This window comes from Filicampus tigris, chromosome 12 (assembly GCF_054856515.1).
Source record: "Filicampus tigris isolate MCC_2025a chromosome 12, RoL_Ftig_1.0, whole genome shotgun sequence".
Taxonomy (NCBI): Eukaryota; Metazoa; Chordata; class Actinopteri; order Syngnathiformes; family Syngnathidae; genus Filicampus; species Filicampus tigris.
In genome coordinates, this window is record NC_141228.1 from 15946415 (window position 1) to 15971667 (window position 25253).

The following is a 25253-nucleotide window of genomic DNA, read 5'->3' on the forward strand; positions in this document are numbered from 1 at the left end:
AGTTTTTTTTTTTTGCCGTTTGTGAAATGTTTTTTTCTTACTGTATATAAAAATTATTTTCTTTAATATAGGTTTGTAAACATATTTCCATTGGATTGAATGATATTGTGCAATTTGGTTGTAAAATAAAGAGTTAAAAAAAAACTTGTTGATCACGGGCAAACATCCGTGTTTCTTGTTTTTTAAAAAGGAGACGCAGTTTTGCTCTTCAACACCGGCTCAATGACATTCTGTGTCACGTGACGGAGACGGAAGTGTTTGCAGACTCATCTGTATTTTCTTTATTTTGCATCCCCTGATTTGGAAACATGACTAAATTGTTGCTTGGGATGTTAAAATAACAAATTAGGGCGGCTCTGGCTCAGAGCAGCTCTCATCGTTGTGGTTTACAGATCCCCTTGGAAACTTTTCGAGTGTCGCGGGAAGTTTTTAATGACTTCCTGCATCACGTGACGAAGGCGGAAGTGTTTGACAGACTTGTTGGGGCATGGCGCTCAGCTGTCATTTCTCTACAGAACAGTAGTTTCTGTATTCGTTTCGTCTCAATGGTGTGGAAACATGACGGAATTCCTTCTTAAGATTAAAAACAGCGTGCCCGCCAAAAAGAAGACGACTCTGACTCAGAGCGACTTGCAGCGTTGGGGTTTAAAGGGTAACTTTTAGAGTATAACACTTAGCAGGAATTTTCTATTAGTTCATCCATTCGTGAGGAAGCCAACATGGACTTTGTATCATTGGAGTGTTTTGGCCATCAAACAGGGATCCAGCTGAGGGCCTACCAGCTGCATGGCGTCCAGTGGCTGACACAGTGTCTGAAGAACCAGCAGGGTTGCATCCTGGGAGATGAGATGGGCTTGGGGAAAACTTGTCAGGTTTGAGACAATGAACAAGTTACTCCACAATGTTGTGTGCGTGAGTGTCCTTGTTTGGAATAAACTGCATATGAGTAGTTGAGTTTAAATTGCATTCAAGTACACTCTGACATGCATAGATACTGTTTTGTATGACCATGTTTGGATTAAAATTTGATGATAGTTTACACCGACATACAGTCGCCCCACAGAATTGTGTGCCTCCGTATTTATTTTAAATCACCTTACGGTAGACGCTGACGTGGTCACTCCACAATGTTGTGTGTGTCCATGTTATGTTTTTGACCCTTCAGACCATCAGCCTGTTGGTGTACATGTCAGGCGCTCTTGATGTCAAAGGTCCATTTTTGGTCCTTAGCCCACTCTCCGTCATGGAAAATTGGAGGAGTGAGTTGGAACGGTAAAGCTCTTCAAGTCCAGTATTATAAAATAATCATGCCTGCCTGTAAAAGACTCAACTTGTGTTTTTTTTTTTCCCAAGCTTCGCGCCGTCTTTGACTGTGCTGTGCTACAAGGGAGACAAAGACAGACGGGTTGAGATTCAAGGGGATGCGCGAGACTTCCACGTTCTGCTCACCACATATGAGGTGTGTGAGCATGGACGAACGTGTGCGTTGAGTCTTCAGTTTTTAAAAATCACCTGCTTTTCAGCTCTGCCTCAAAGATGCTTCCTTCCTGAGACGGTGAGTGTCTTCTCAAAAAATTCAATTATTGGATTTAAAGTATAGTCATTTGTCCAGTCCATTGATTTTTATTTGTTCAAAAGTGTACATTTTTATTATGTTGTTCAATGATTGTTTAGAATCAGGATTATTGATGATCTTAGAGCAGTGGAAGCAGAATGGAGCTTTTCACATTTAATTACAAAACCTTTATGGGCAAGTGTCATCAAATCTTCTATCTATTGTATCTCATCATATAGAGAAAATTTACGTAAAAATTGACAAGAATACAATCGAATTTTCATAATATATACTTTTGAAATGTATAATGGGAAAATAACATTCCGTTATTTTCCCCCATATTTTTTTTTACACAGATTTATTTTGATGGTGGAAAAAAAATCAGTGTTATAAATTCAAATTGGAACTCAGAAATTCAAATTTTAAGTCAGAATTCCACTTTCAAATGCAGAAATTGGATCTTAGACATACAAGTTGAAGTGGGGAAAAAAATCTGTGTTATGAATTCAAATTGAAGCTCAGACATGCACATTTTAAGTTACAATTCCACTTTCAATGCAGAAATTGGATCTTAGACATTCAAGTTGAACCTCACATGGCACATATGTGCTTCCACAGCCATGCCAAAGCTGAGCAAAGTTGATGAACACCGTAATTGACATTTTGCCCACTAGGTGACGCCCCCGCTCTTTTTTTTTCTTTCATCTGCTTGGAACAATAATTATTCATTCCCTCACCCAATGAGCTTTGGAATAATGGAATTGCTTTTCATAACATTTCGCTGTTTGCCTCCTCCCTTGTAGGTTTAAGTGGAAGGTTCTGGTCATAGACGAGGCTCACCGGCTCAAGAACCAGAACTCTCTGCTGCGCAAGACTCTGATGGAGGTACTGGATGGCATTAATTCATCTAAATTTTTAAAAATATTTTAACCCTTTCATGCATTAATTATGATTTGATGTAATTATTTGAAATATAAATATATATATTTTTAGATGACTAAATATAGGCGAAAGCAACTTTTAAATAGCTGTCCACTGTAGTGACCACTGTGCATGAAAGGGTTAATGACTTCCTGTCTAGTTCTCAGTGAGCTTCCGGGTTCTGCTGACCGGCACGCCCATCCAGAACAACCTGCAGGAGCTCTACTCCTTGCTCAGTTTTATCCAGCCCGCCATCTTTTCGGAGGACGTCGTCGACGGCTTCTCCCGCTCTTACGCCAATGTGCAGAGTCGCCCTGCACTTGGTATGATTTAACACAACATTTTGTGTCCAAACATTTTTTCCGCAAGTTCCGTTACAGTTCAAATTGTGTTGAAGCATGTCGTTCATTGTTTTCAACTTTCCATCACTGTTTAAGTACACATTGTAACAGTATCACCCATGAATAATAATTTAAAAAAAAAATGTTGAACTGTGCTACATACAAGAGTGGATGTCTCATATTGTGTATCGGCCCCCAGCTGCCGAGCTCCAGAGCGTACTGGAGCCCTTCCTGCTCCGCCGGGTAAAGTCAGAGGTGGCGGTGGACCTGCCCAAAAAGATGGAAGTGGTGGTCTACCACGGCATGTCGGCGCTGCAGAAGAAATACTACAAAGCCCTCCTGATGAAGGATGTCGGTAAGAGTCGTTTTCAGCCCATTTCATGTAGGGATCCCGCACAAGGACAGCAAACAGAGCAATTTCACTGATCTGATGTATAAATATTTTTGATAGTCAACTATGATGAGTCTTGGATTTTATCACTTTTTTTTAAAAATTATTTTGTCAGGTAGTAAAATAAATATTGATTGTGAGCTGCTCCAGATGATGCGCATGGCACATTTGTGGGATCAATAAAGGCATTCTTATCTTATCTTATCTTATCTTATCTTGTGTGCTGCTATTTTGTGTAGTTTCTGTAATTGCAACATGATCATAGTGGTATTGAAACCCCCCCCCAAAGCAAAGCCTGTCACTGGACGTATGAAACGCATGTCGGATAGTGACGCTTTCACAACCTACTCACGCATTTAATAACAATGTGCTTTCAGAGGCTTTTGTCAGCGAACAAAGCAACAAGACCAGTCTGCTGAATATCCTGATTCAGTTGAGAAAGTGCGTGAACCACCCGTATCTGTTTGACGGTAAGGAACTTCAGCTCAACTGCAACATCCAAGGTCCCGGTTGGGGAGTCATTGTTTTTTTTGTTTTTTTTCCCCCCCCGCTCGCCTAGGAGTGGAGCCAGAGCCGTTTGAGATGGGGGACCATCTGGTCAAAGCTAGCGGCAAGCTCTGCCTCCTTGACAGCATGCTGGATTTCCTGCAGCAAGGGTGTGTGACTTTGTTGCCGCCGAGTGAAGCGTAGTGGATCGCCCGGCTTTTGCTGTTGCGTCACGTGCACAAAATGCGAAATTAAATAAGGGAAAATTGCATTAACTATATAAACAAAACCAAAAAAACAATTACACATTCAGTGAAATTCATGAAAATTCTATTAACTGACTAAAAACGCCATTAAATTAACAAAAATGTCATTGAATAAATAAAATCCATTAAATAAACCAAACTGCAATTAAAAATCAAAAGTGATAGATGAATAGTTAATTTGATTTTTAAAAAATGCCCTTCAGTAAATAGAAATAAGCGTGAATAATGACCAAAGTATATATAAGTAAATATATTACAAACTATATAAAGAAAAAGATTGATGCTGTAAAATGTGAAAAGGTCATTAAAGAAGTAACAATGTGTACAAACCAAAAATATTTTATATTAAAATAAAAAATAAAAATATATTAAAAAGAAAATAAAAACAATTCATTTAATAAAGAATAAAAAGTATGTGAAATGAATAAAGATACCATGAAATAAATGTAAATTCAAATGTTTGAAATTGTTGTAGATTCAATGAAACAAAAATGCAATTTAAATAAAATAAGTCAATCAATAAAAAATCAAATAGATCCTAAATAGTATATTAAATAAATAAGAATGTTAATAAATACATGCCTACATTTTCATGAAATATTTTATGTATGAAGTAATTTAATCGGTTCAATTTGAGCCACTTAAACATTTTTTATTCAATTAATTGATTTTTTATTTTATTTTTTTTTATTCTGCTGTCTTGCAGCGGCCACCGTGTTCTGCTTTTCTCCCAGATGACCAGGATGTTGGACATTCTTCAGGACTACGTGGAGTACAGAGGTCAGCGCTCGAACCACCGGGTGTGCCTAATGTTGCGACTGCCCAAGACGGACTTCTCTGCTGCGCAGGTTTTAGCTACGAGCGTCTGGACGGCTCGGTCCGCGGCGAAGAACGGAACCTGGCGGTGAAAAATTTCAGCAGCAAGGACGTTTTCGTCTTCCTGCTCAGCACCAAAGCAGGTGAACTCGCACGCTCGTCATATATCTTGCATCTTCAGCTAAAACGTGTGCGCTTGTGTGCCGTGCGTGAGAGAGAGAAAGGAAAGCAAGAGCCTGATGACAGCAGATAAGAGCTGTGGCAGGATGATGCTCACCGATGAAAACAAGGCCATCGCTGTGTGTGAACGCAGCCACTTCCTGTCACTTGCTTGATAGTTTTCGGCCTTCAAGTCCATCCGCTATATTGGAGACTTGAAAGAGAAAGTCAATCAAAAGGCTGATTTAGTTGAGCATAGTCTTATATGCTAAGATAGCTCTTGTGTCTACCCAGTGGCGGACTGTGTGTTTGGTTGCCAAGCCTTCGGTGGGCATTTACACAACTTAATACCACCATTATCACATTACATTTATATAAAGTCCCACATATGACACAAAAGACAATAATACGTCATACTTACCAGAGGTGCTGATTTTCAAATAGACACAAACGTAACACAGACTATTAGTAGTCCAGGATGCCAATATTTAATATTTGGAGACGATATTCACCATATCATGGAGGGCGAAATGAAACAGTCCCATTGCTGATGTAATAACACCAGCACTACTGATTAAAGGCGCTGGGCGGATTAGATTAGTATGGCAACGCAGATGTCGAGGTCTGATTGGTTGAAAGATCCAATATCCACATACCCGTATTAGAAGCAGTACCGAAAAGAGAAACAAAGAAAATAGACTGTTGGGCATAAGTAAATACAGTTTCATGGAACAAATACTGTATTTGAATTGAGGTTGTAAATGTAGATCAGTGCGTCTGATAGTGTTAACCGCCTACCACTGATAATCAGGTGAATTCTGCTTATGTGTCATATGTCTTTCAATCTTCGACTAGTGTTGTGTGTATAGCTGTGGAAAAAAAGACAAGAGAGCACTGCAGAATGATCAGTTTCTCAGATTTTTCTATTTATGTGAATATGTTCAAGTCAAATGAACCTTTTTGTTTTATTCTGTAAACGACTCCCAATTTCCGGTGTTTTTTCAAGTACTACTATAGTGTAGTTATTTGTAGAAAATGAAAAATGGTCAAAACAACAAAAAAGGTCTACGTTTTTTTTTGCTCTCTTAGCTATATGAGCTATATGAGTTTGTGACAATTAAAAAAATATATACAGTATGTATTTTATATTTTTTGTTTTATATATTTTTCTGATTTTTGTTTTGTTTTGTTTTGTAAAAATATCTTTGATATTGATATTGAAAGAGTTTTAAAAATATATCAAAAAAATGTTTTTTCAAATATACATCATTTATCAATTATTATTATTTAAAAAAAGATCTACATTGCGTGTGTATGCAGGAGGCGTTGGCATGAACCTCACAGCCGCCGACACCGTGATTTTCATGGACAGCGACTTCAACCCACAAAACGACCTGCAGGCAGCCGCGCGCTGCCACCGGATTGGCCAGCACAGGTGCCCACCACAATCACGTCATCTTCGTGATGATGTCATCATTTACCAGTAGTGGGAAATGTAAAAAAAAAAAAAAATCTCCAAAGCTGAAACTGTGAAAAACTGTTTAACGTGCTATACCTCCGTCATTTAGTATGACATAGTTCTCCCTCTGCTCATTTTTTAGCACTTCACTTCAAACACGTACCAATATATTTACAAACTAATCTCTGAATCCACTGCAATAAAGTAGTTGAATCAGAACTTCTACAATTTTTTTCCTACCCAGTAATTTATCTTGACTGGGTGTATTATCTTCATTTTTTTTCATTTTGAAATCTTGTTTGCAGGCCGGTGAAAGTCATCCGCCTGCTCGCCAGAGACACGGTGGAGGAGATCATGTACTCGCGCGCCATCTCCAAGCTGGAGCTCACCAAAACGGTGATCGAAGAGGGGCGCTTCTCTCTTCTGGAGCGCGCGCAATCTGCGGCGGCGGGACTGCATGTGAGCACGACACTTGCACCCCAAATAAACGACAACACGCCCACCGCTCTTCTTCCGCCATCCTTCAATTACAGGCACCTCACGTCCTGTTTGTGCTGGGGGTTTTTTTTCTCCCAATCTGAGCCGTGATTGCTCGTCGTGAGTAGTTGTGATGTCATTTTCAGTCGTCAGAAGACAAAATGGCCGCCCCCAGAGATGCCTAAAAACAAGTGGATTATCACTTATTCCACAAACGCAATATTTATCAGAATGCCTTGTTATTGCCTTGTTAACATATTCTTGAAAAAAACCCCCAAATGTTTGTGTTGACTTCCGCTTTAAAGAGCGGTCTTATTTTTTTGATCTTGTCTTAAATTTGCCTCGCTTTTAGCTCAGCGAGATCTTGAAGTTTGGTGTGGACAAGCTGCTGTCCTCCGACGAGAGCTCGGTCCAGGATGTGAAACTGGAGAAGATCCTCGGCACCTCACGTGACGGTCGTTGGACGGTGGACCAAGAGGAGATCGGCGAAGAACCTTCCTCCTTGCAAGAGGAGGAAGACAGTGACTCGGAGTTTGACAGACAGAGTATGTTTTCGCTGTGGAAGTTCTCATCCTCAGAGTCACCCCCACCCACTATATTCCGATTCATGTTACATCACCGATTTTTAAGCTCGGCAAATAGGCGAGTTAACAAATGCAGAACCGCGGTTTGGTGTGTAAAGTAGCGCCTAGGATAAACAAGCTTTTTCTGTACACACAAAATGGCAACAAATTGTACTCGCAGACCACATGTACTGCTTCGAGGGCAAAGACTACAGCAAGGACCCCAGCTCGGAGGACCGGAGGAGCTTCGAGCGCCTGCTGGAGGAACAACTCGCTGAGCTGCAGAAAGCCGGCGGGGAAGGCCGAAGTCTACGAAACAAAACCGATGTAGGAGTTTCTCATGACTACTTATACACGCTGAAGACAATACAGTAATATTGAGACACAACTTGGTTAATGAACTAGTTTTAGGTTGGACTAGACCACTTAGTGCCACCCTGAATCCTAATTATGTTGCTGTGTGAATTTATCTGGTTTTGAAAAAAAAAATATATATCCAGGTGACGCCGGCAGCGGGGCTCAACTTCCCCACCAGGAAGCGGCGCCCTCTCACGGGGGCGGAGCTGGAGCTGCGGCGACGGAAGCGCGAGGAGGCGGCGGCCAAGCGGGCCAAATACGAGGCGGATGCCAAGAAGAAGCAGGAGGAGCACAAGTACAAGAAAAAGTAAAAGACCCGCCAGATCGTGCAGTGTTTGCTTGCCTTTGTTGAGCCAAGGTATATCATTTTACCACCGACCACAAATGTCACGAAAAGTGGCCGCACAAACTAAATGTAGCTTCTGCCATCTTTGGGATTGTTCTGCCTGTCACTATACGTTGACGGCATAGATAGTTGAACAAAGATGGGTTACTTGTAGTACCGTGACAACGTAGAATATTCAAACCGCATCATTTCGTCCAGCACAAGTTCACTAGCTTAATACTAACATATCATGCAAAATACCATAGACAGGCTAATGGAAATTAGCATGGATGTTATAGTAATTATCAGAGCTGGGCATTTCACCCAAAAAATTGTGGTCCGTTTACCGCCTTCTGCCTACGGCCGGGGTACCCTTCTGCTGTTCATTTATCCGCCATTTTGTCCGGACCAAATAGCAATCGCCTATAGGCCTGAACCGACTTGCATTTCAAACGGGCTTCCGTTAACGTTTCTGACTACCAACTTTGACCGTCTAAAAAAAATAAAATAAAATAATAATATTGTTGTGCGCAGGATGGCGTGGTGGGCGTCCAGCGGCTACAGATCCTGCTGCCTGAAGTCTGTGGACAGCGAGGAAGACGAAGAAGGCGAAGAGGAGGAGGACGGCAGCAGCGTGAGCTCGGCCGACTCGGATAGCGGCGCCATCCACTACGTCCTGGGAGACGTGACGCATCCTCGCGCCGCCCGTGGGGACGCCATCATCGTCCACTGTGTCGGTGTGTACCGCCCTTTGCTCCTCTTCACCAACATGACGTGACGGTATTATCACCTCATGAAATGATCACACGGGAGATACAGCCGATGCCGCTTAGTAGGCTGATCACCCATATTTGGTATTCAATCGCAGTAAAAATGAAAAGATTGGCGGCAAAATTTGGAATGATACAAAACCCAGCACTTTATTTAAATGCTTTGAAGCATATCGCTGGCGTCAGCTGAAACCTTGTACCTCCGAAATCATCCCTTTTCAGGAGACCCCAAAGTGGAAGAAAAATTGCAATTTTGCAATTGGTTTTAGTGGGCCACACCTCAACATATCCCACAATGCATCTTGAAAAGTAGCTAGCAACCCATTGTCATTACAATGATGTTGTAGTTCCAGACAGCAATGACACGATGCTTCAAAACGCACAACTTTTTGGGCCTGCGTACCACTGGACACTTCCGTCGTACCAGGAGTGCCCGCTCACTCAGACGGGTTTTCGACGATTCATCAAAAGTAGAGCGTAACACAACTGATTAGTCATTTGTCAGGCATGATGCTCTTTTTACCTCAAATGAAACATAGAAGGAGATATGTTGTCTTGAAAATACATTTGTAATCCAAATTTCCTTCCTTACTCCACCTGTGTTGCTGTTAGATGACTCGGGCTGGTGGGGCAAAGGAGGCTTGTTCACCGCGCTGGAGGTGCGGTCGGATGAACCCCGGCGGCAGTACGAGCTGGCAGGAGAGATGAAAGGTAAGAGGAAAAAAAAAATTGGGATGAAGTCGGAGGAAGAATCAGAAGCATAACAAAACAAGAAGCTGACTAAAAGTCTCAAGTTGGCTTCCTTTGTGTGCCCTTGTTTATGGAAGCCCATTCCCGCCAGTAAAAAAAAATAAATAAAAAAAATTCGCCAGCAAAAAAAAAATGTTTTTGTTTTGTTTTTGTCCCGCTGGTAAAAAAAAAAAAAAAAATCTTTCACGTGCAAGCCCCATCCACTGGCAATCTCTGTTTGTTAAAATGATGTGAGTTGTGGTTTTATAGGTCTTTATTCGATATAGCCCATTACGTTGAAGCAAAGGGTTGCACGCACTAGGTGGGAATACCTCCAGTCTCTTCAGATGCCGTCTATATCAAACATTATTAGCGGACACAGTACAATTAAGAAAAAATTTTTATTTTTTTTTACTGGCGGATTTTTATTTCTTTTTTTTACTGGCGGGAATGGGCTTCCATACTCATTGGACTACTGTAAGAGCGCTTCGTTTTTTTTTCTCCACAGACTTGGATCTCGGAAGCGTGCTGTTTTTCCCCATCGATGACAAACAGTCCCGACTGGACGGGAACGATCACGTAGGTTCCGAGCATTTGCTCGCGCGTGCACGAGGCGCCGTGTGTGACTTCCTCCCCTGATTTCCATTGTGATACGGCCAGCTTGCTCGCAGCGGCCGTCACATGTTTGCATTGAATGAGTGTCGAACATCCTCCGCTCCCTCCTCAGCTGGCCCTCATCGTCGCACAGCAGCGAGACAAAGCCAACAAGTTGTCGGGCATCTTCCTGACGGCGTTCGACCAAGGCCTGAGGAAGATTCATGCCGCCGCCAAACGGAATAAAGGTGGAAATGCATCGCCATAAATCCAAATGCACTCAGTCAGACACTTCATTAGGTACACCTGCATTGTGATGAGATCAGAGGCAAAGTCATACATGAGTTATGATTTTACATGAGTTATGTTCTATTCCTTTCAAGTTAGTCGTACTTTTTCAAAAGAATAGTTTTCTTTTTACGAGACAGTGTTTTATTTGTACAAGAAAAACTTTTTTTTTTGTTACAAGTACAGTAGTCTTAGTCATGTTTTTCTATTTAACCAATAAATAAGAAATAGTCATATTTTTTCAAGTTAAAGGAAAATTCTAATATTATGAGAACAGTTAATAACACTCTTTTTTGCCTGGAATAAAGTAAAAAAAAAAAAAAAAAATCCAAGGAAAAATTAACTGAGATTACAGCCTTATGTTTTCGAAGATAGTCGTATTTTTATGAGACTAAAGTCATAGTCTTATGAAAATAGTAAAAAAAAGAAATTCTAAGAAATCGCCCCAATGTTTCTTCACTATTAAGTTGTATTTTTAAGAGAAGAAATTTGTGTTTTCAAGATTGAAAGGTCATTTTTTAGTATTCGTGGTAATTTACGACAATATAATACAATAACTTATTGTTATAAGGGTTTTTTTACTAGATAAAAATTCACTTTTTTTTTTGAGAAAAAAAGTCCAAATATTAAGTGTACGTTTTTATTTTTTCGAGATTTAGATTAAAACGTCATATTAATAGTCTTTTTTTTTTTTAATAAAAAGTCACATTTGATTAAGAAAAAAGTCGTAATATTAGTCTTTACTAGTCTTTTTTTTTTTTTTTTTTAAGAAAAGGTTTTTAATAGTACAAAAATCCCACTTTATTTTACTCGAGAATAGTCAAATTTGAATAAACTGTCAAATATAAATCAAAGTCCTATTTCTTCAGCTCACGTTTTACAAGACTTCCATAAATAACGTGTTGGCCCGGCACAGCGTTTTGTCGTCGTCGTCGTCGTTGCAATTTTTTTTCTTCGCGGTTAGACTTGACTGACGGGATATGCTGGGACATTCCCCCCCCCGCCACCCCCCGCACTGTCACCGCCGCGCTGCCTCTGTGACTACACTGGAATGCGTGCTCGAAGATCACACGGCTGGCGGACACTTCAAAAGGAGGGAGGACTAAAGCTGATGGGAGCGCTTGATTTTTTTTCCTCTTTGTCTCCATCATCAAGCGAGCGTGCACCTGCCTCGCATCGGCCACTCCACCAAGGGCTTCAACTGGTACGGCACGGAGCGTCTGATCAGGAAACATCTGGCTTCCAGAGGCATCCCCACGTTCATGTATCCTTTTTTGACAACCTCATTGTTTTTATTTATTTATTTACTTTTTTGGCCTTGTATTTTCAAGTTTTATTTCTTGACTTGCATTCTTTGTTTTGTTTGTTTTTTTTCATTTTATCTGATAATTATAACTTGTTTGTATTATATTTGTATTTTTTTGCCTAATACTTTTATTCACTATTCTTTTATTAACAAGGGAAATATTTATTTTCCTTTTTGCTTATATTTTTGGGCCTTTCATGCTTATTGTGATATTTTTATATTTATTACTGCGACTTCCATATTTTTGTTTTGCTTTTATTTATTTATTTTTCTAATTATTTAATGAGCTGGTAATTTTAACTTGTTTTCTCTTTGTATTTTGTTGTATTTATTTTTGCTGCATTTTTTTTCCCTCCCTTGTATTTATTTCTATTTTCTTTTTATATTCTATTAGTATTATTGATCATTTTTATTTTTCATTTTTAAAGTTTTGCTGCTTTTATTTCAATTTCAAACATTTTTCATTTTTGGTGACTTATTTCCTTTTTTTAGAATTTGTGCACGCATTATGTTCAATTGTTAAATTATATATTTTGCAAAAACTCTGATGCTAAAAAAAAAACTGGAAAAAAATTAAATTGGGCCACTTTTGAGTCAAGGTCTCAGTGTACTTGCATGAAATCTGGTTGTTTTCGTCCAAATTATGCAAAAATGTATTTTCCCCAACTTAAGTTCCGTCTTAAAAGACAACCTTCAATTTAATAAATTCCTGCTTTATTGGACAAAATCTCCCATTAACGCCATGTTTGAGCTCCTCTTTCCCTTTACCTGGCTGACAGATACTATCACAGCCGCAGCGGCAACAACACGGCCGCCGCCACCACCTCTTCGGCTTTCTCCCCGGAAGCGCAGGCGCACAGCTCGCCCTTCGGCGCCGCAGACACACAGGAGGCAGGCCCGTCCCCCCCCCGGACAGCCCAGACCTCCTCCGAGCTACCGAGTTTCATGAGGGGCATCCGTGTGTTCTTCTATAACCTGACGGCAACGGACAGGAAGAGGCTGGCCCGCTACCTCATCACATATCCTCGATCACCGTCACTTTGTGCAATAGAAATAAATTTAATCACTAGAAATGATACAGGAAATGATGTTTATATTATATTATTAATTATTTTATAATTAGAAAATATACAAAAGTCACGATCCACTTTATTTTTTCTATTTTGGTTCAAGTATCATTTGGACTGATGCCCCGCCCACAAATAGCCCAAATTTGTGTATAATTAAGGCCCATTGAAATACATTGGGTTAAAAAAAAAAAAAATCAACCCTAAATCCTCCCTGCAAAAATGCGGATTATGGGGCTGGAAAATGGGGGGGAAAAAAAAAAAAAAAAAAGGATCTTGCTGTACCAAACAAATCGCGCGAGTGAGTCAATGATGAGAAAATCCGAAAGTCACAACAACTACAACTAATACATAGGAGATCATTCACGCCATGTGTCATATAATTTATGTGAGAGCTCCTCTGAAAATTATTTGTGATCACGTCAAGGGACTCATGCGAGATCACATGGTTCACGATGTGCTATAATTAGTGTCACCAGTTATTTGATGCCAACATTATCATTTTATGACAGACACCACCTTACACAAATTGAAAGAACAAATCACTAGAATGAATCAGCAGTCAAAAAGTTGCATTGCAAGTGTGAGATCATTTATTTGCTGCAAGTGCATTTGTGAGTGTGGCTCTCCTTTGTTTTTCCGCTTGTGTTGAAAAAAAGTAACTCGTTCTAATTAGGGGTCGAACTGATTAGTTGGCTTTTACTTGACTGCTTTGACTTTTAACACTTGAAGTCGACTAACTGCTAATCGCATGTTTTAGACTCGAACGCTCTGTGGAGCAGCGAAACGTGCTGCCAAAAAGTCCTCAGACATCTACGTACATCCAAGAACACCAAAATAAAATGGTGGTGGATAAGAACAGCTGTTTGCGGTCTCTCGGCTTTGTGGTCTAATTTTTCCATGTAAACCGCCTTTCCCTATCTTGCATTTTAACATGACCTCTATCACTAAAAAAAAACAAAGCCTTGTTTACGTTTGAAATGACTAGTCCACTAGCTCCAAACGTGACCTTCACATCCCACAATGCAACACGATTCCAAAAACGTTTCTAACGGCGATTGTAATAGCCGAGGCTAAGAAGGAAAACTGCTAGTCACATCTACCACAAGCTTATTTTTGTATTCTTATATCCTCGCGGACGTATGAAGACTGTGCCGCCTTGTTGGCCAGATATTTTGCTGCCACGCAAAGTGTTAAAGTCCGGCAATGGCAGCAGAAGGGACAGTCGTAAATCCTCTGTAAATTAGCCTATTGGAAGACCGGAGGCCCAAAAACACGTGTTTAGCGGTTAGTTGACTTCAAGCTTTAAATGTTGATGCGGAGTAGTAGTAACGTCGACCGATCGATTAGTTGACTAATTGGTTCCACCCCTTTTAGCACGTATTCTTCTATTGAATACTACTGAACACAGCTGGGCATTTTTACTACAAATTGGGCGTCCGTTATACGTCATCCGTCTGCAGCGTCCGTCATTCCATCATTCGCCTTTTTTCCCGGGGGGAAAAAGATATAAAAGTATGAGTAAAAAAAGTACGAGTAAAAGTATATACTATGATCCGGTCCGCCTCTAATTTTAAACGGGCATCCGTCGGCGATTCCGACTAAACTTTAACTTTGCCAACTGTACACACAAAATAGAATGCTAACTTAGCACACAACTGGTAGGTGTGACACACAAAATGGCGGCACTGGGCACGCACGCGGGGAGATTATAGCTTTCTATGGTAATACGTGAAATATTGCTGGCTCCGTAGCTTAATTCACTGCATCACTCTCAATATCGTAACTCATCACTCTCCAACTGCTCTCTCTTTCCCGCTCATTCTACTACAAGCTTTAGGGTGTGTGACTTCCCTCCTTGTTTTACTGTTTACGGGTCTACGCATCAAGGTTCCTTAGCTGCATTGCACTTATGACGGCGACGAAGAGGAGGTGATGAGCGGCGAAGTCACGCACATTGTGGCCGAGGTGGAGCACGAGGTCCACTCTCAGGTTAGCCACTGGAATTTTGCCCTGTCTGACAACATCCGCATGGATGATAATGTGATTATTTAGGGCGTTCTTGTTGTGTGTGAAAGCAGGAGCTGCGGGAGCTGACGCGGCGCTACGATCGGGCCGTGCCGGTGCGCAAGGCCTGGCTGGAGGCCTGCTTCTCCAAACAGAGACAAGTCCACAGCGCACTCTTCACACACATGCTCACATAACAACCGTTTGTGTCATAGCTCAGGGTGAGAGCAATAAATAAAGTTATCAACAAATGTCAGTATAGACCTTTTCAAATCGTTTGTAGATGAACGGCTACATCCAGCTAGCAGGAAGTGATTGATTACTGCTAACATCACGTTACACACAATGACAAAAATGTGAAATAGTTGTACTGAAAATATCTCAAGAGTCGTCCACTACAAATTATTTACAATTATACACAATTAATGCTTTATGGCTTACATTTTTTCAGTATCATACTAATCCCCTGAATTGTTTTATTAGTGATGAAAAGGATCATAAGCCTACTAGTATTACAAGTTTGTAAAGTATGTTTCTGTACTTTTAGTGTGGCTTTTGACGCAACTACCGCCACATGCTAATAAAGAGATTAGAATGTTTCATTGGCAACAAACTTACTCAATTGATTTTAAACCTATTTGTTGGACTGCTGACACATTTAACTATTGATAATAAAGAATCGGTGTGTAGAAGTCCCACAGGGATCCGCGCTCGAACCAGTTCTGTTCAGTCTTTACGTTTGCCTAACAGCTGGATTGGCACCCAGGAGAGGACTGAAGGTCTTTATCTAGTCTCTTTACATCGGAAAGTGTCCTTGGGTTCTATCACCACATCCTGTGTGAATGAGGCTGAAACTGTTCATCTTCATTGACATCTGCTCCTGCAAACACACTTAAAAGTACAGTTGGGATAAGGAGTAATGCAAACTTTTAACTTGCGTTTAGGTATACGCAATTTTTTTGGCATTATTTAAGGTCCATTGTTGAAATTGTGTTTCTTAAATATGCAGTCGAATCAATGTGCAATTGCTTAATAATAAATGAAAATAATAAATAAATAAAACGAGACCACCGGCCCCACGTTTAGGTACACGTGTTGTGTAAAGTTGAGTATATACCTGACACTGCGTGAGAAGTAGGCGGCAGGCGTGACTTGGCGGAGAGCCACAGACAGAAAGACAGTGAGCGAGTGCACCTCACTTCAGATAACGAGACAAGACTGAACCGACCAAACGTCTCTAATGTGAACCGAAGACTTTGGACCACACAGCGGACCATTCCCCAGAACGTAGCCGCAGAGCGAGCTCGTTTTCCGGCGAGAGAGTTTGGGCGTCGTCGGTCAGGATTCTCACAACCACCACAGGCTGGATCGACGGTAAGAGAAATGTTTCCTTTTTTGTAGCTTGTGCAACATGTGTAACGTCACGGGGGTTAAAAAAAAAAAAAAAAAAAGTACACTTGTATGTTATTGTTGTAACACAGACTTAAAGTTCTGGAACATTTTAGTAAGCTCTTGAACAAAGGAAAAATATAACAAAGAGCAGAAAAGATTGAGGTCACATAACCGCAAATGTCATTTTAAATCTCACTTTGCTTGTCATATGTTATTTGATGGAACAAATTGGCAACATGGGCTCGGAGGGAAAGTCGAAAACTCGAGATGGCAAAAGGAATGAATGACTCTGCCGACATAAATAAAATTTAATGATTTTTAAACGACTGAATGTTAATTTTGTAATCGACGTCATCGCACGTGGGCCAACTCAACTGTCAACTACTTCAAAAGCACGCAGAAAGTCCCTGAGTGTGCGTGTGTTCTTGTTTTTCTATTTTTGTGACACAAGCCTTGCATATACCATCTTTATGAGTCTTCTTACTGATTTACTGATAAAAGTAACATAAAACAAAGAAAAGTGCAGGTTGAATATTAAAACAACCACATAATTTTTTCTTAAAAACCACTAGCTTAATGTTAACACTTAATGGGAAACTCCAGAGATGGGCTAACAACTAGCAGCGGTGTTGTTTTTTTTCTTGGGTTTTTTTTTTTGTCTCCATGCGTCAAACAATAATTAAGAAGTCGCAAGACGTGAAAGTTGTCACATGTTATTGTCAGAATACTGTTATTGCTGAAGCCACGAGGAGTATCGTTCTTAATCAATTACATTCCTTGTGTTTTGCTAGATATCTCTTGTGTGTCATTTGCTAGTTATTTACGTTACAGCTGAAGTCAAATTTACAAGCTAACATTTTATGCAGCAGCGTTCCCTTCTGTGGACTGAAATTAACATCAAAGTGGTCAGAGGCTTGCACTGTAAACGTCGCAGTCAACAGTGGGGGGCAGCGCTACGCAAAGTGTCACCCTTCTTAGATGTCTTTAAAATGATGGATTAATCTATGTAATTGTCGAGCTGGGCATTCATCTATGCTTTAGTCCGTCTATGAGTTCCCGTCTATATTTCAGACCCGCCCGGTGAGTCGGAGTCAGCCAAACGGCGTCGAGAACGGACTTTACCGGTACCACATCACACGCAGGTGCCCCACTCCTTAAAAAATAAAACAGCGTTGTATACCGTTCGGTCCCACACATGTGCCCCATTTTGTTTTATTTCACCAATCACCACGCTGTGCGTGTGTCTGTTGATTTTGTCTGTTGTTATTTTTCATTTATTTGGCGGCCTGTCTGCTTGTGCGGCGCCTCTGTGTGACGTGAAAATATGTTCTCGACGCCGATTGGCTGTCGCCGACGAGGGACAAACAGGGACCATGTGGGTCGACCGGAAGTACCGCCCAGAAGTTCTAGACGGATAGACAATGCCCAGCTCCGATAATATAGATGATATTTATGTGCGGAATTTAAGAAATATTTCAATTTTTCCACAAAAAGGGTAAAAATGTAAAGTAGAAGATTCGACCCGGCCCGTGTACTGTAGGTGGGCGGGAAACTTTTGAGGGGACCTGATAACATTCATCATCTCCTATGAGAATGTGACATTTGATAGTAAACTACAAAAAGATATTTTGCTTTTGTCGCGTGCAGTACAACACACATGGATGCAAGGAGGCTCAATCATGCTGCCAACTTGCAAATCTCCAAATAGGTGAGTGACACCCTTACTTGCTTTTAAGGGGAAAATACTTGTTAACCAAAGTACAACCAAATCTTTGTCAGAAATTATCTTGTTGGTAAGATGCTGTCAGCCGTGACTGATTTTGTGACATTATAGAGTCGCTCAAGTTAATGGAGACTCTTCCAACACGGAGAAGAACGGATTCGACGGAACTTAACGGGATGCTACTGTTAACAATGTGCAACTAAATCCTAAATTTAACGCGACAGTTACTTACGACACACGACGATAAACAAACGACGGGAAACATACACACTTAAGTAATATAATTAACGACCTTATGACGGAAAGGTTCAGTGATGTTACACAAACGGTGATTTTATTCACAAGAACAGTTCATTTAAAGGGCAGTTGCCCATCCTTGGTCGAGATTACTACTACTTATACAACTATTTATTTCTTGAAACTGCATTCCGTACAAGAGAGCACTCGCTTGTTGGTACCCTTACATGTAAACAAAATGTACAGAATTCATCCCGTTGCCAGTTTGGAATATTTACTGTATGCTTTCTAACAATGAACAGTACTTAATTGTACCTAGGGGTTCAACTCAATAGACTACATAACCAAAAGTTGTACCTTGGAGAACAAAAATGGACCCCACGCAGTACCTTTTTTTCTGACAGTCCAAATAAGGGTTTAATTGTAAAAGTGTTCCTGCCCAGTTGGTTCGTGAACAACAGCAACACGCCGCAAGAGGACGATGAGACCATGAGCGCCGAACAGCGAGAAGCAACCGTCGGCGCCGAACTGGACTCGGCCGCCCTTTACGACCGCGTGGGCTCCGGCTTCTCCTCTAGGCTCCGCACGCAAAGTTTGGAGCAGGACAGGGAACGCGAGACGGACACCAATTCCTGCCTCAGCTACCGTTCCTTCCCGCTGACTCCGTTTCCGAGCCTGGCGGACGACAGCTGGCCGCAGCAGCCCGGTTTCTCCGGCGACTGGTCGGGATATCCCAGCAGCGGACCTTCGTCCGGGTCGGACGCCAAAGAACTCTGCAGCTGCTGCAGCCAGACCTTCCGGTCCGGACACAAGTTGAGCCTGGAGCAGCCGTGCTCGCTGCGCTCCGAGCCGCCCAGCCGGCACCTCACGCTGCCGCCGTATATGTGCTCGCCGCCGGGTGCCGCCTGCTGGGCCCAGTGTCCCGCCGACGCTCCGGCCGGGGGGCCCATCAAGCTGCCCTGGCATCAGAACCGAGCGGCTTACGCCCCGCAGCACTGTGAGTCTCGGCTTGTTGTTCGCTGCGCTGATTTTCCTGTGCTGTTCTCAGCTTTGGTTGTGTTGTCAACACGCAGGTGACTGCAGACCTCCCTGGGGCCGAATCACTCCAATGTGAGTTCTTCTTTTGCTTTGGAATTCTTCACATGGAATTCTTATTCATGTCACAAAAGCGGGAAAGTTTGACAGAAAATAAGCGTCTTTTTCCGATTGGTCAATCCTGGATCGGCTGAATTTGAATTGTGTCATAAACGCTGCCATACAAAACTTACTTCCTTAATGGTGTCATGAGTACTCTATTGACAAATCGTTTACGTCACGTGTTTTTACTTGTATCCCGTCCAAACTTTAATTTGCGTTTCCTTTTGTTTAGTTTAACACTCCTTGAGGCTCAATTGAGGTTCATTTGATGATTATGGAAGTCAGGATTTTTAAAACTTGATTTTTCAAAAACACATTAGTTCAAACTTTTATATCAAAGGCAAAGGACAGCACAATATAACTAGTACAAAAAGACAAATAGAACAAAGACCACAACTACAACTGCTACTTAAGGAGCAGCAACGCGTACAAACGCAGCATACAACAAATGGCAATTAAATGTTGTATATTTTAACACCAAAATGTCCAACCAAATCATAATAATTTCAATTTTTGAAAGCCTGCCAGGTTAATGCTAATATAAAATGCAAAACACTGCAGACTGGCTAATGCCGCATTTTTAATACAGTATTAGCATCAATGTTATAAACAACTGCTACTTTAAAACACACAGAGCAACAACACATACAAACAGCCGGCAATACTCACAGTGATATCTTCTCTCTGCTTTGTGGGAATAATGACTATTACGAAGCTTAGTAGGGGATCTTCTCTGCCTTTTCTTCTTCTCTTGTTATGCAGTATCTCTTCCAGTAGACCTCAGTGCCGCCCAGCATATTGTGGCACAATTTAAGGAGGTTTATTTCTAGATGACCATTTCATAAGATTCATCACCAAGACATCTGATCATATGTTTCATTCTTTTTTTTTTTTTGCCCTCCACCACTGGCCACAGCGTTCCGCCCGCCGAGAAGCCGCCGACGCACAGCTTGCCGCTGTCCCTGGAGCAGAGTAAGTGGCCTGCGGCTCCGAAGAGAAGCGCGATGGGCCATCTTTAACGTTGTTGCTGCATGTGCAGGGAGGGTGTTCGTCACGTACGAGGCAGACAACGACGCGCACGTCAACGAGATCATCAAATTCGTGGCCCTGCTGCGACACAACGGCTTCGACACACACGTACGAGATTTTAAAAAGCTTCCCGTTAATCACCTTTTTTTTGTGACGCAGTGGTTCTCAACTTTTGTCACCCTGGGATGCGCATTTTCCTATTTTCTGTCACGCTGTGGAGCTGTTTTGAAGGATGGAAACTTAGACAAGGTGGAGGGAATTATGAACAGTTCTAAATAGTGGTCAGTGTTAGCAAAAAATCTTCAGGCCTCTGCTAAGACGCAGCAAAAAAAACAAAAAAACAAACAAAAAAAAAAACTACTAGAAAAATTCACGACCCACTTTTATGTGCATCAGTGGTTCTCAAACTTTTATACATCAAACACACCTTAAAAATATGTATGAAATGTATAAAAAAGCTTGAACATTAACACTGCATTAAAATATAGCAAAATACAAAACAAAAAAATATTTTTTTATTCACTACTTTTTTACATACATTTTTAGTGAACACATTAAAAATGACATATTTTAAAACAAAAGTGATTAAATGCAAATGTAAAGTTAACTACAACTGAACTATACTTAGCAAGTACTACATTTAAAAAAATAAATAAATCAGAAGCAAAGAAAAAGCAAAAAAAATCAGAAGCTACTGTTGCATTATGCCGATTTTGAACATTTAACTCAATGTCTAAGATTTCACATTCTACTACCGGGAGAATGCATACCATAATTTGAAAATCACAGATGTGAGTAAGAACAATAAAACATGTTCAAAATGTGTGGGGACCTGCAGCAAAGAGTGAAAAAATGCCATTAATTTTTTTTACATCATTTCACCATATGCAGGGATTGAAAAAAAATATCGCTCCTTTTTGACTGAGGACTAGAAAGTACAGATATCTAGTTTTAAAATGAAGAGTTAAAACGGCATCAGAAGACTCTATTTACATGAAGTACACTTCCCAGCCTTGAGAGTGACTGTTCTATCAAACGCGCTGCTTTCAGATCGACATATTCGAGCAGCAGTTCCGTAGCATCAGCAAGATCGACTTCATGGAGCGCTACCTCAGCGAGGTAAAAAGTCGCCACCTCCTCTGGGGGTTTAGGTCAGGAGCCCTAACCGACCGGTGTCATCTGTCCCCTCAGAAGGAGTACCTGATCATCATCATCATCAGCCCCAAGTACCACGAGACGGTCACCGCCTCCCACGTCAGCCCTGACAACGACGAGAGGATGTGCAATACCGTCTACATCCACAAACAGGTCCAGAAAACCGTAAACCAATGGAAACATTCCACTGGTTAGCTTCTTGTTGACGGCGTGGCTTCTTTTCGTTCAGCTTCAGAATGAGTTCATCCAGAACGGAAGCAAGAATTTCCGCTTTATTCCCATTTTGTTCCCTGGGGCGAAAAAGGTAAGACGGAACAAATGTACTGTACTGGATTAATAGGATGTTCGAGCCCTTTTTTAACAACGGCCTGACCAATTCATCGTCCGGCTAATTTAATTGGCTGATATTAGATCTTTTAAAATCGGCACACAGACTGTTGACGTAAATTCCAAATAAAATGGGTCCCACGACTGAGCCTTGGGGCACCCCTTTGATAACATCCACAACAGAAGAAGTGGATCTCACTGAACCAATGAGAAGCAGATTCTGAAATGCCAATACTACATAAGGTGTTAATCTGTTCAATAAGAAGAGCAACACCATATTTTCCAATGTCCAGAGCCTCAAAAAAATCAACAGTTCTACCTGTCATAGTGTAGAAAGAAGTTAACTCCTCCATGTGCTTGTTTGTGTTACTTGCAGCGTCACGTTCCCAACTGGCTGCTGAACACGCACGTGTACGGTTGGCCGCGCGACCGTGACGACATCCTGCGACGGCTGATGAGGGTTGAGAAGTACAACCCGCCGCCCATCGGAGAACTGCCCACCATCGTTTCCATCCCCATATAGAACTTTTGTCGATAATGCTTCGAAACACTCGGCGCCAGGGTTCCTTCTGGGTGGCAGAAAGTGTGAAAAAATTTTTTTTTTAAATCCTGATGCTAAAATCATCATTCACGACAGTTGTCTGTTTTGTAAATGGCTCTGCTTTGGTCAAATGACACACAGGAGTTTGTTTACAAATGGTGGCTTCAAAGTTTTTGCCACCCTGAAGTACACGTGACGTCATGGTGAAAAGATCCGTAGAACATTCCGGTTGGTTTGAGGAGGACGTCCCAGCGTGTCGGTGAGGTTCTCTAAGAACATTCCTTGAATTTATAGCAGCAGCGCTGTGAAGATGAAAAGACATTTTTTGATGCGATGGGATGATGGGTGACTCCAAGGGCAATGGGCTCTTAAGTTTTTTTTTTTTTACATTGTTTTTGTGTGTGAGATTTTCCCAACTGTTGAATGGAATCTCACTTTACAATAAACATTTTGGGCTCTATTTTTTTTTTCTTTTTTTAATAAAAACAAATGGTATAGGAAAGACAACAATCTGAAATGTATTTTAAAAAAATCCTAAATGTTTATTAAAAGTATTAAAAGAAAAACAGTCACCCGAATTAAATAAAAAGGAATATTTCAAAGAAAAATTATATAAAACTTGCATTAAACACCAAAATGGGTTTGGCTTGTCAGCAAGGGGAAATGCAGTCGACGCTGAGCCCCTCCCGGATGGCGATCTTTAAGGGAGCGTCTAGACACCCCGTGGAAGAAACTCATTTCGGCCGCTTGTATCCTGGATCTTGTTCTTTCGGTCGCGATCCACAGCTCATGTGCCTAGAAATTCTGTCCATGAAGGAATTGGAACAGAATTGATGTATCTATATTTTCTTAATGGCTGTAAAAGTGAGTGGGGAGCGAAGGGACAGTTTCAGAAAAGGGGGGTGACCCCCAGCACCCTTCCCAACGACACCCCTGTGTTTCGCCAGTAATTTCAATAAGCGCTTCTCTCGAAAAACCGCGAGTGGAGTGGACGGGCGGAGCTTGCGGTTTTTTGACTCACCCTCCTGCACTCCTTCCACCCAAATGGGGTCATCCGCCATGCAGCTGTTCACACGGCATGTCAAAAGTGGTTTAATAGTTTTATTTTCACAAAAGAGGTAACACTGCAGATGCTCATAAAGACATCATTACAAAAAAAAAAAAAAAATCTGAATACAGTGTTTCATCTGTATATTGAAAAGTACATGAAATAATATTAATTTTAATAACAAAAAAAAAATGACATCTGTAATAAAAGTGGATTACAAAGTGACATTGGATGTAAATACATTGCGTTTAGGATAAGTACAAACACTGAAGTGCTATTTGTTCCAAAGCTACAAAATACACTTAAAAAGCAGGAAGCAAGTTTTATTTGATTTTTTTTTTTTTTTTTTTGCTTTTCAAATTTCCTTCAAGGAAAAAGTACTATAAAATAAGTTACAGTACAGTGAGTAGCTTTTGTGTTTTTTTGTTTTTAAACTTTTTGTTCCCGTCTGGCAAGCAGAAGACACCCGTGCAGGAATAAGAAGAGTTTCTTCATGACACACAAACGCTTCATGACTTCTTTTGTGTGTATGTGTGTGTGTGTGTGCGAGTGCGTGTGTAGAAAGTAGCACGAATACTTCATGTCATGTAACGCGGGGGTGCGCACGTCACACGTCGTCTGCTGGCAAAGGAGGTACGTGTATGTTGAACCTTGGTCTGGTGAAAAAAGCCATCTTCTCTCTGCGGACAAATTCAACTTGAGTCACAAATATTGCCGGGAGACGACAAAGAAATGCTGCTACAGTACGGAAGCGGAAAAAAAAACAGTACGTTTCATTTTCAAACGTCATCTTTTTCACTTTTTAACGCGTTAAATTTCACATTTTACGGGACAGCTTTCAAGTTTAATGTGACCAATGTTTTAACGTGTTAAATTTTCACATTTCAACGTGATAACTAAGTGTCGCGTTTAACATGATGTTTCACATTTTAATGTGGGAAAGTTTCACGTTTAACACGATCATTTTTACGTTTAAATATAATTTTGGCGTCTAACGTGATCAAGTGTTGAATGTGATGTGTCACATTTCACGCGTTAAGTTTCACATTTTAACATGATCCATTTGACGTTTTGCGTGGCAAGTTTCACATTAACGTGATCTTTTTCACGTAAAACGTGATAAGTTCAACATTTTAACGTGAGAAATTTCACACTTTAACATGATAAATTCAAGGTTTACGTGATCACTTTCAGATAACGTTCTAAGTATAATAATTTAATGTTATGAATTTCACAATTTAATGCGATAAAGTTCATATTTTACGTGATAAGTTTGATATTTAACGTGATCATTTTCAAGTTTTAACGCAGCGTCGCATTTAACGTGACACGTTTCATAATTTAAAGTGATAAGTTTATCAATTTAACGTTTCACATAAGTTTCATATCCAACGTGATCATTTTCACATTTTTAACGAAATGACTTTCACATTTTACAGTGATTCGTTTTTACGTGAGAAGTCTCACGTTTTAACGTGATTGCTGTCACTTGTGGGCCATGGAAGCTTTGGCGCAAAAAGTTTCCATTTTTGTAGATTTTGTCATCGAATTTCAGGGAGAAAGAATGACACTGCGGGGCTGATGACGTAACACGCAAAGCCAAAAATGCGTTGGCTTGACCCACCTAAACGTGTGAACAGGAAGCGGCTCCTTGTGGCTCTGCCCCCTCATGTGCAGAAGCTCTTTGGACGCCTTCCTCAGCCTCCTCCCGACCTCCTCCTCCTGACGCTGCTCCTGCTCGCTCTGACCCGCCTGCAATGACGGCGGACGCGCTCACCGCCAAGTCA

General features: G+C 41.0%; 3 protein-coding genes and 2 long non-coding RNA genes across 7 annotated transcripts in view; 2 read left to right on the top strand and 3 right to left on the bottom strand.

Annotated features, from left to right (window-relative positions):
- Nucleotides 1–256: 256 nt before the first annotated feature.
- Nucleotides 257–15477, top strand: chd1l (chromodomain helicase DNA binding protein 1-like). Its single transcript, XM_086047886.1, has 25 exons — nt 257–652; nt 760–872; nt 1166–1272; nt 1354–1459; nt 1524–1555; nt 2359–2440; nt 2637–2799; nt 3017–3172; nt 3586–3678; nt 3768–3864; nt 4667–4740; nt 4809–4919; nt 6256–6370; nt 6700–6853; nt 7224–7416; nt 7616–7761; nt 7935–8098; nt 8651–8853; nt 9499–9597; nt 10124–10194; nt 10343–10457; nt 11653–11761; nt 12583–12819; nt 14778–14862; nt 14952–15477. The coding sequence occupies exons 1-25, from the start codon at nt 559–561 to the stop codon at nt 15072–15074; spliced, it is 3042 nt and encodes a 1013-aa protein (XP_085904012.1). The 5' UTR covers nt 257–558; the 3' UTR covers nt 15075–15477.
- LOC147138697 (uncharacterized) lies at nt 4587–5485 on the bottom strand. Its single transcript, XR_015089055.1, has 2 exons — nt 5357–5485; nt 4587–5149 (listed from the first exon to the last, which is right to left on the bottom strand). It is a non-coding gene; the product is annotated as an uncharacterized LOC147138697 (long non-coding RNA).
- Nucleotides 15375–16314, bottom strand: LOC147138698 (uncharacterized). Its single transcript, XR_015089054.1, has 2 exons — nt 15995–16314; nt 15375–15768 (listed from the first exon to the last, which is right to left on the bottom strand). It is a non-coding gene; the product is annotated as an uncharacterized LOC147138698 (long non-coding RNA).
- Nucleotides 15615–22878, top strand: traf3ip2l (TRAF3 interacting protein 2-like). 3 transcript variants are annotated; one of them, XM_086047889.1, is made up of 10 exons: nt 15615–16251; nt 17917–17977; nt 18673–19226; nt 19303–19339; nt 20283–20338; nt 20406–20503; nt 21446–21514; nt 21587–21703; nt 21780–21854; nt 22254–22878. In XM_086047889.1, exons 2-10 carry the CDS (start codon nt 17931–17933, stop codon nt 22398–22400), a joined length of 1200 nt encoding a protein of 399 aa, XP_085904015.1. In that variant the 5' UTR covers nt 15615–16251; nt 17917–17930; the 3' UTR covers nt 22401–22878. The 3 variants fall into 3 exon arrangements, with proteins under 3 accessions (XP_085904015.1, XP_085904016.1, XP_085904014.1); XM_086047890.1 differs by having other exon boundaries at nt 18660–19226; nt 21446–21703; XM_086047888.1 differs by having other exon boundaries at nt 21446–21703.
- A 627-nt stretch (nt 22879–23505) lies between these two features.
- Nucleotides 23506–25253, bottom strand: part of wwc3 (WWC family member 3) — a 37130-nt gene continuing 35382 nt past the window's right edge. Inside the window, exons 22-23 of the mRNA XM_086047885.1 lie at nt 25091–25218; nt 23506–24146 (exon numbers count right to left, since the gene is read on the bottom strand). Of these exons, the coding sequence (XP_085904011.1) occupies nt 24074–24146; nt 25091–25218 (201 nt within the window). The 3' untranslated portion in view covers nt 23506–24073. The remainder of the gene's footprint in view (nt 24147–25090; nt 25219–25253) is intronic.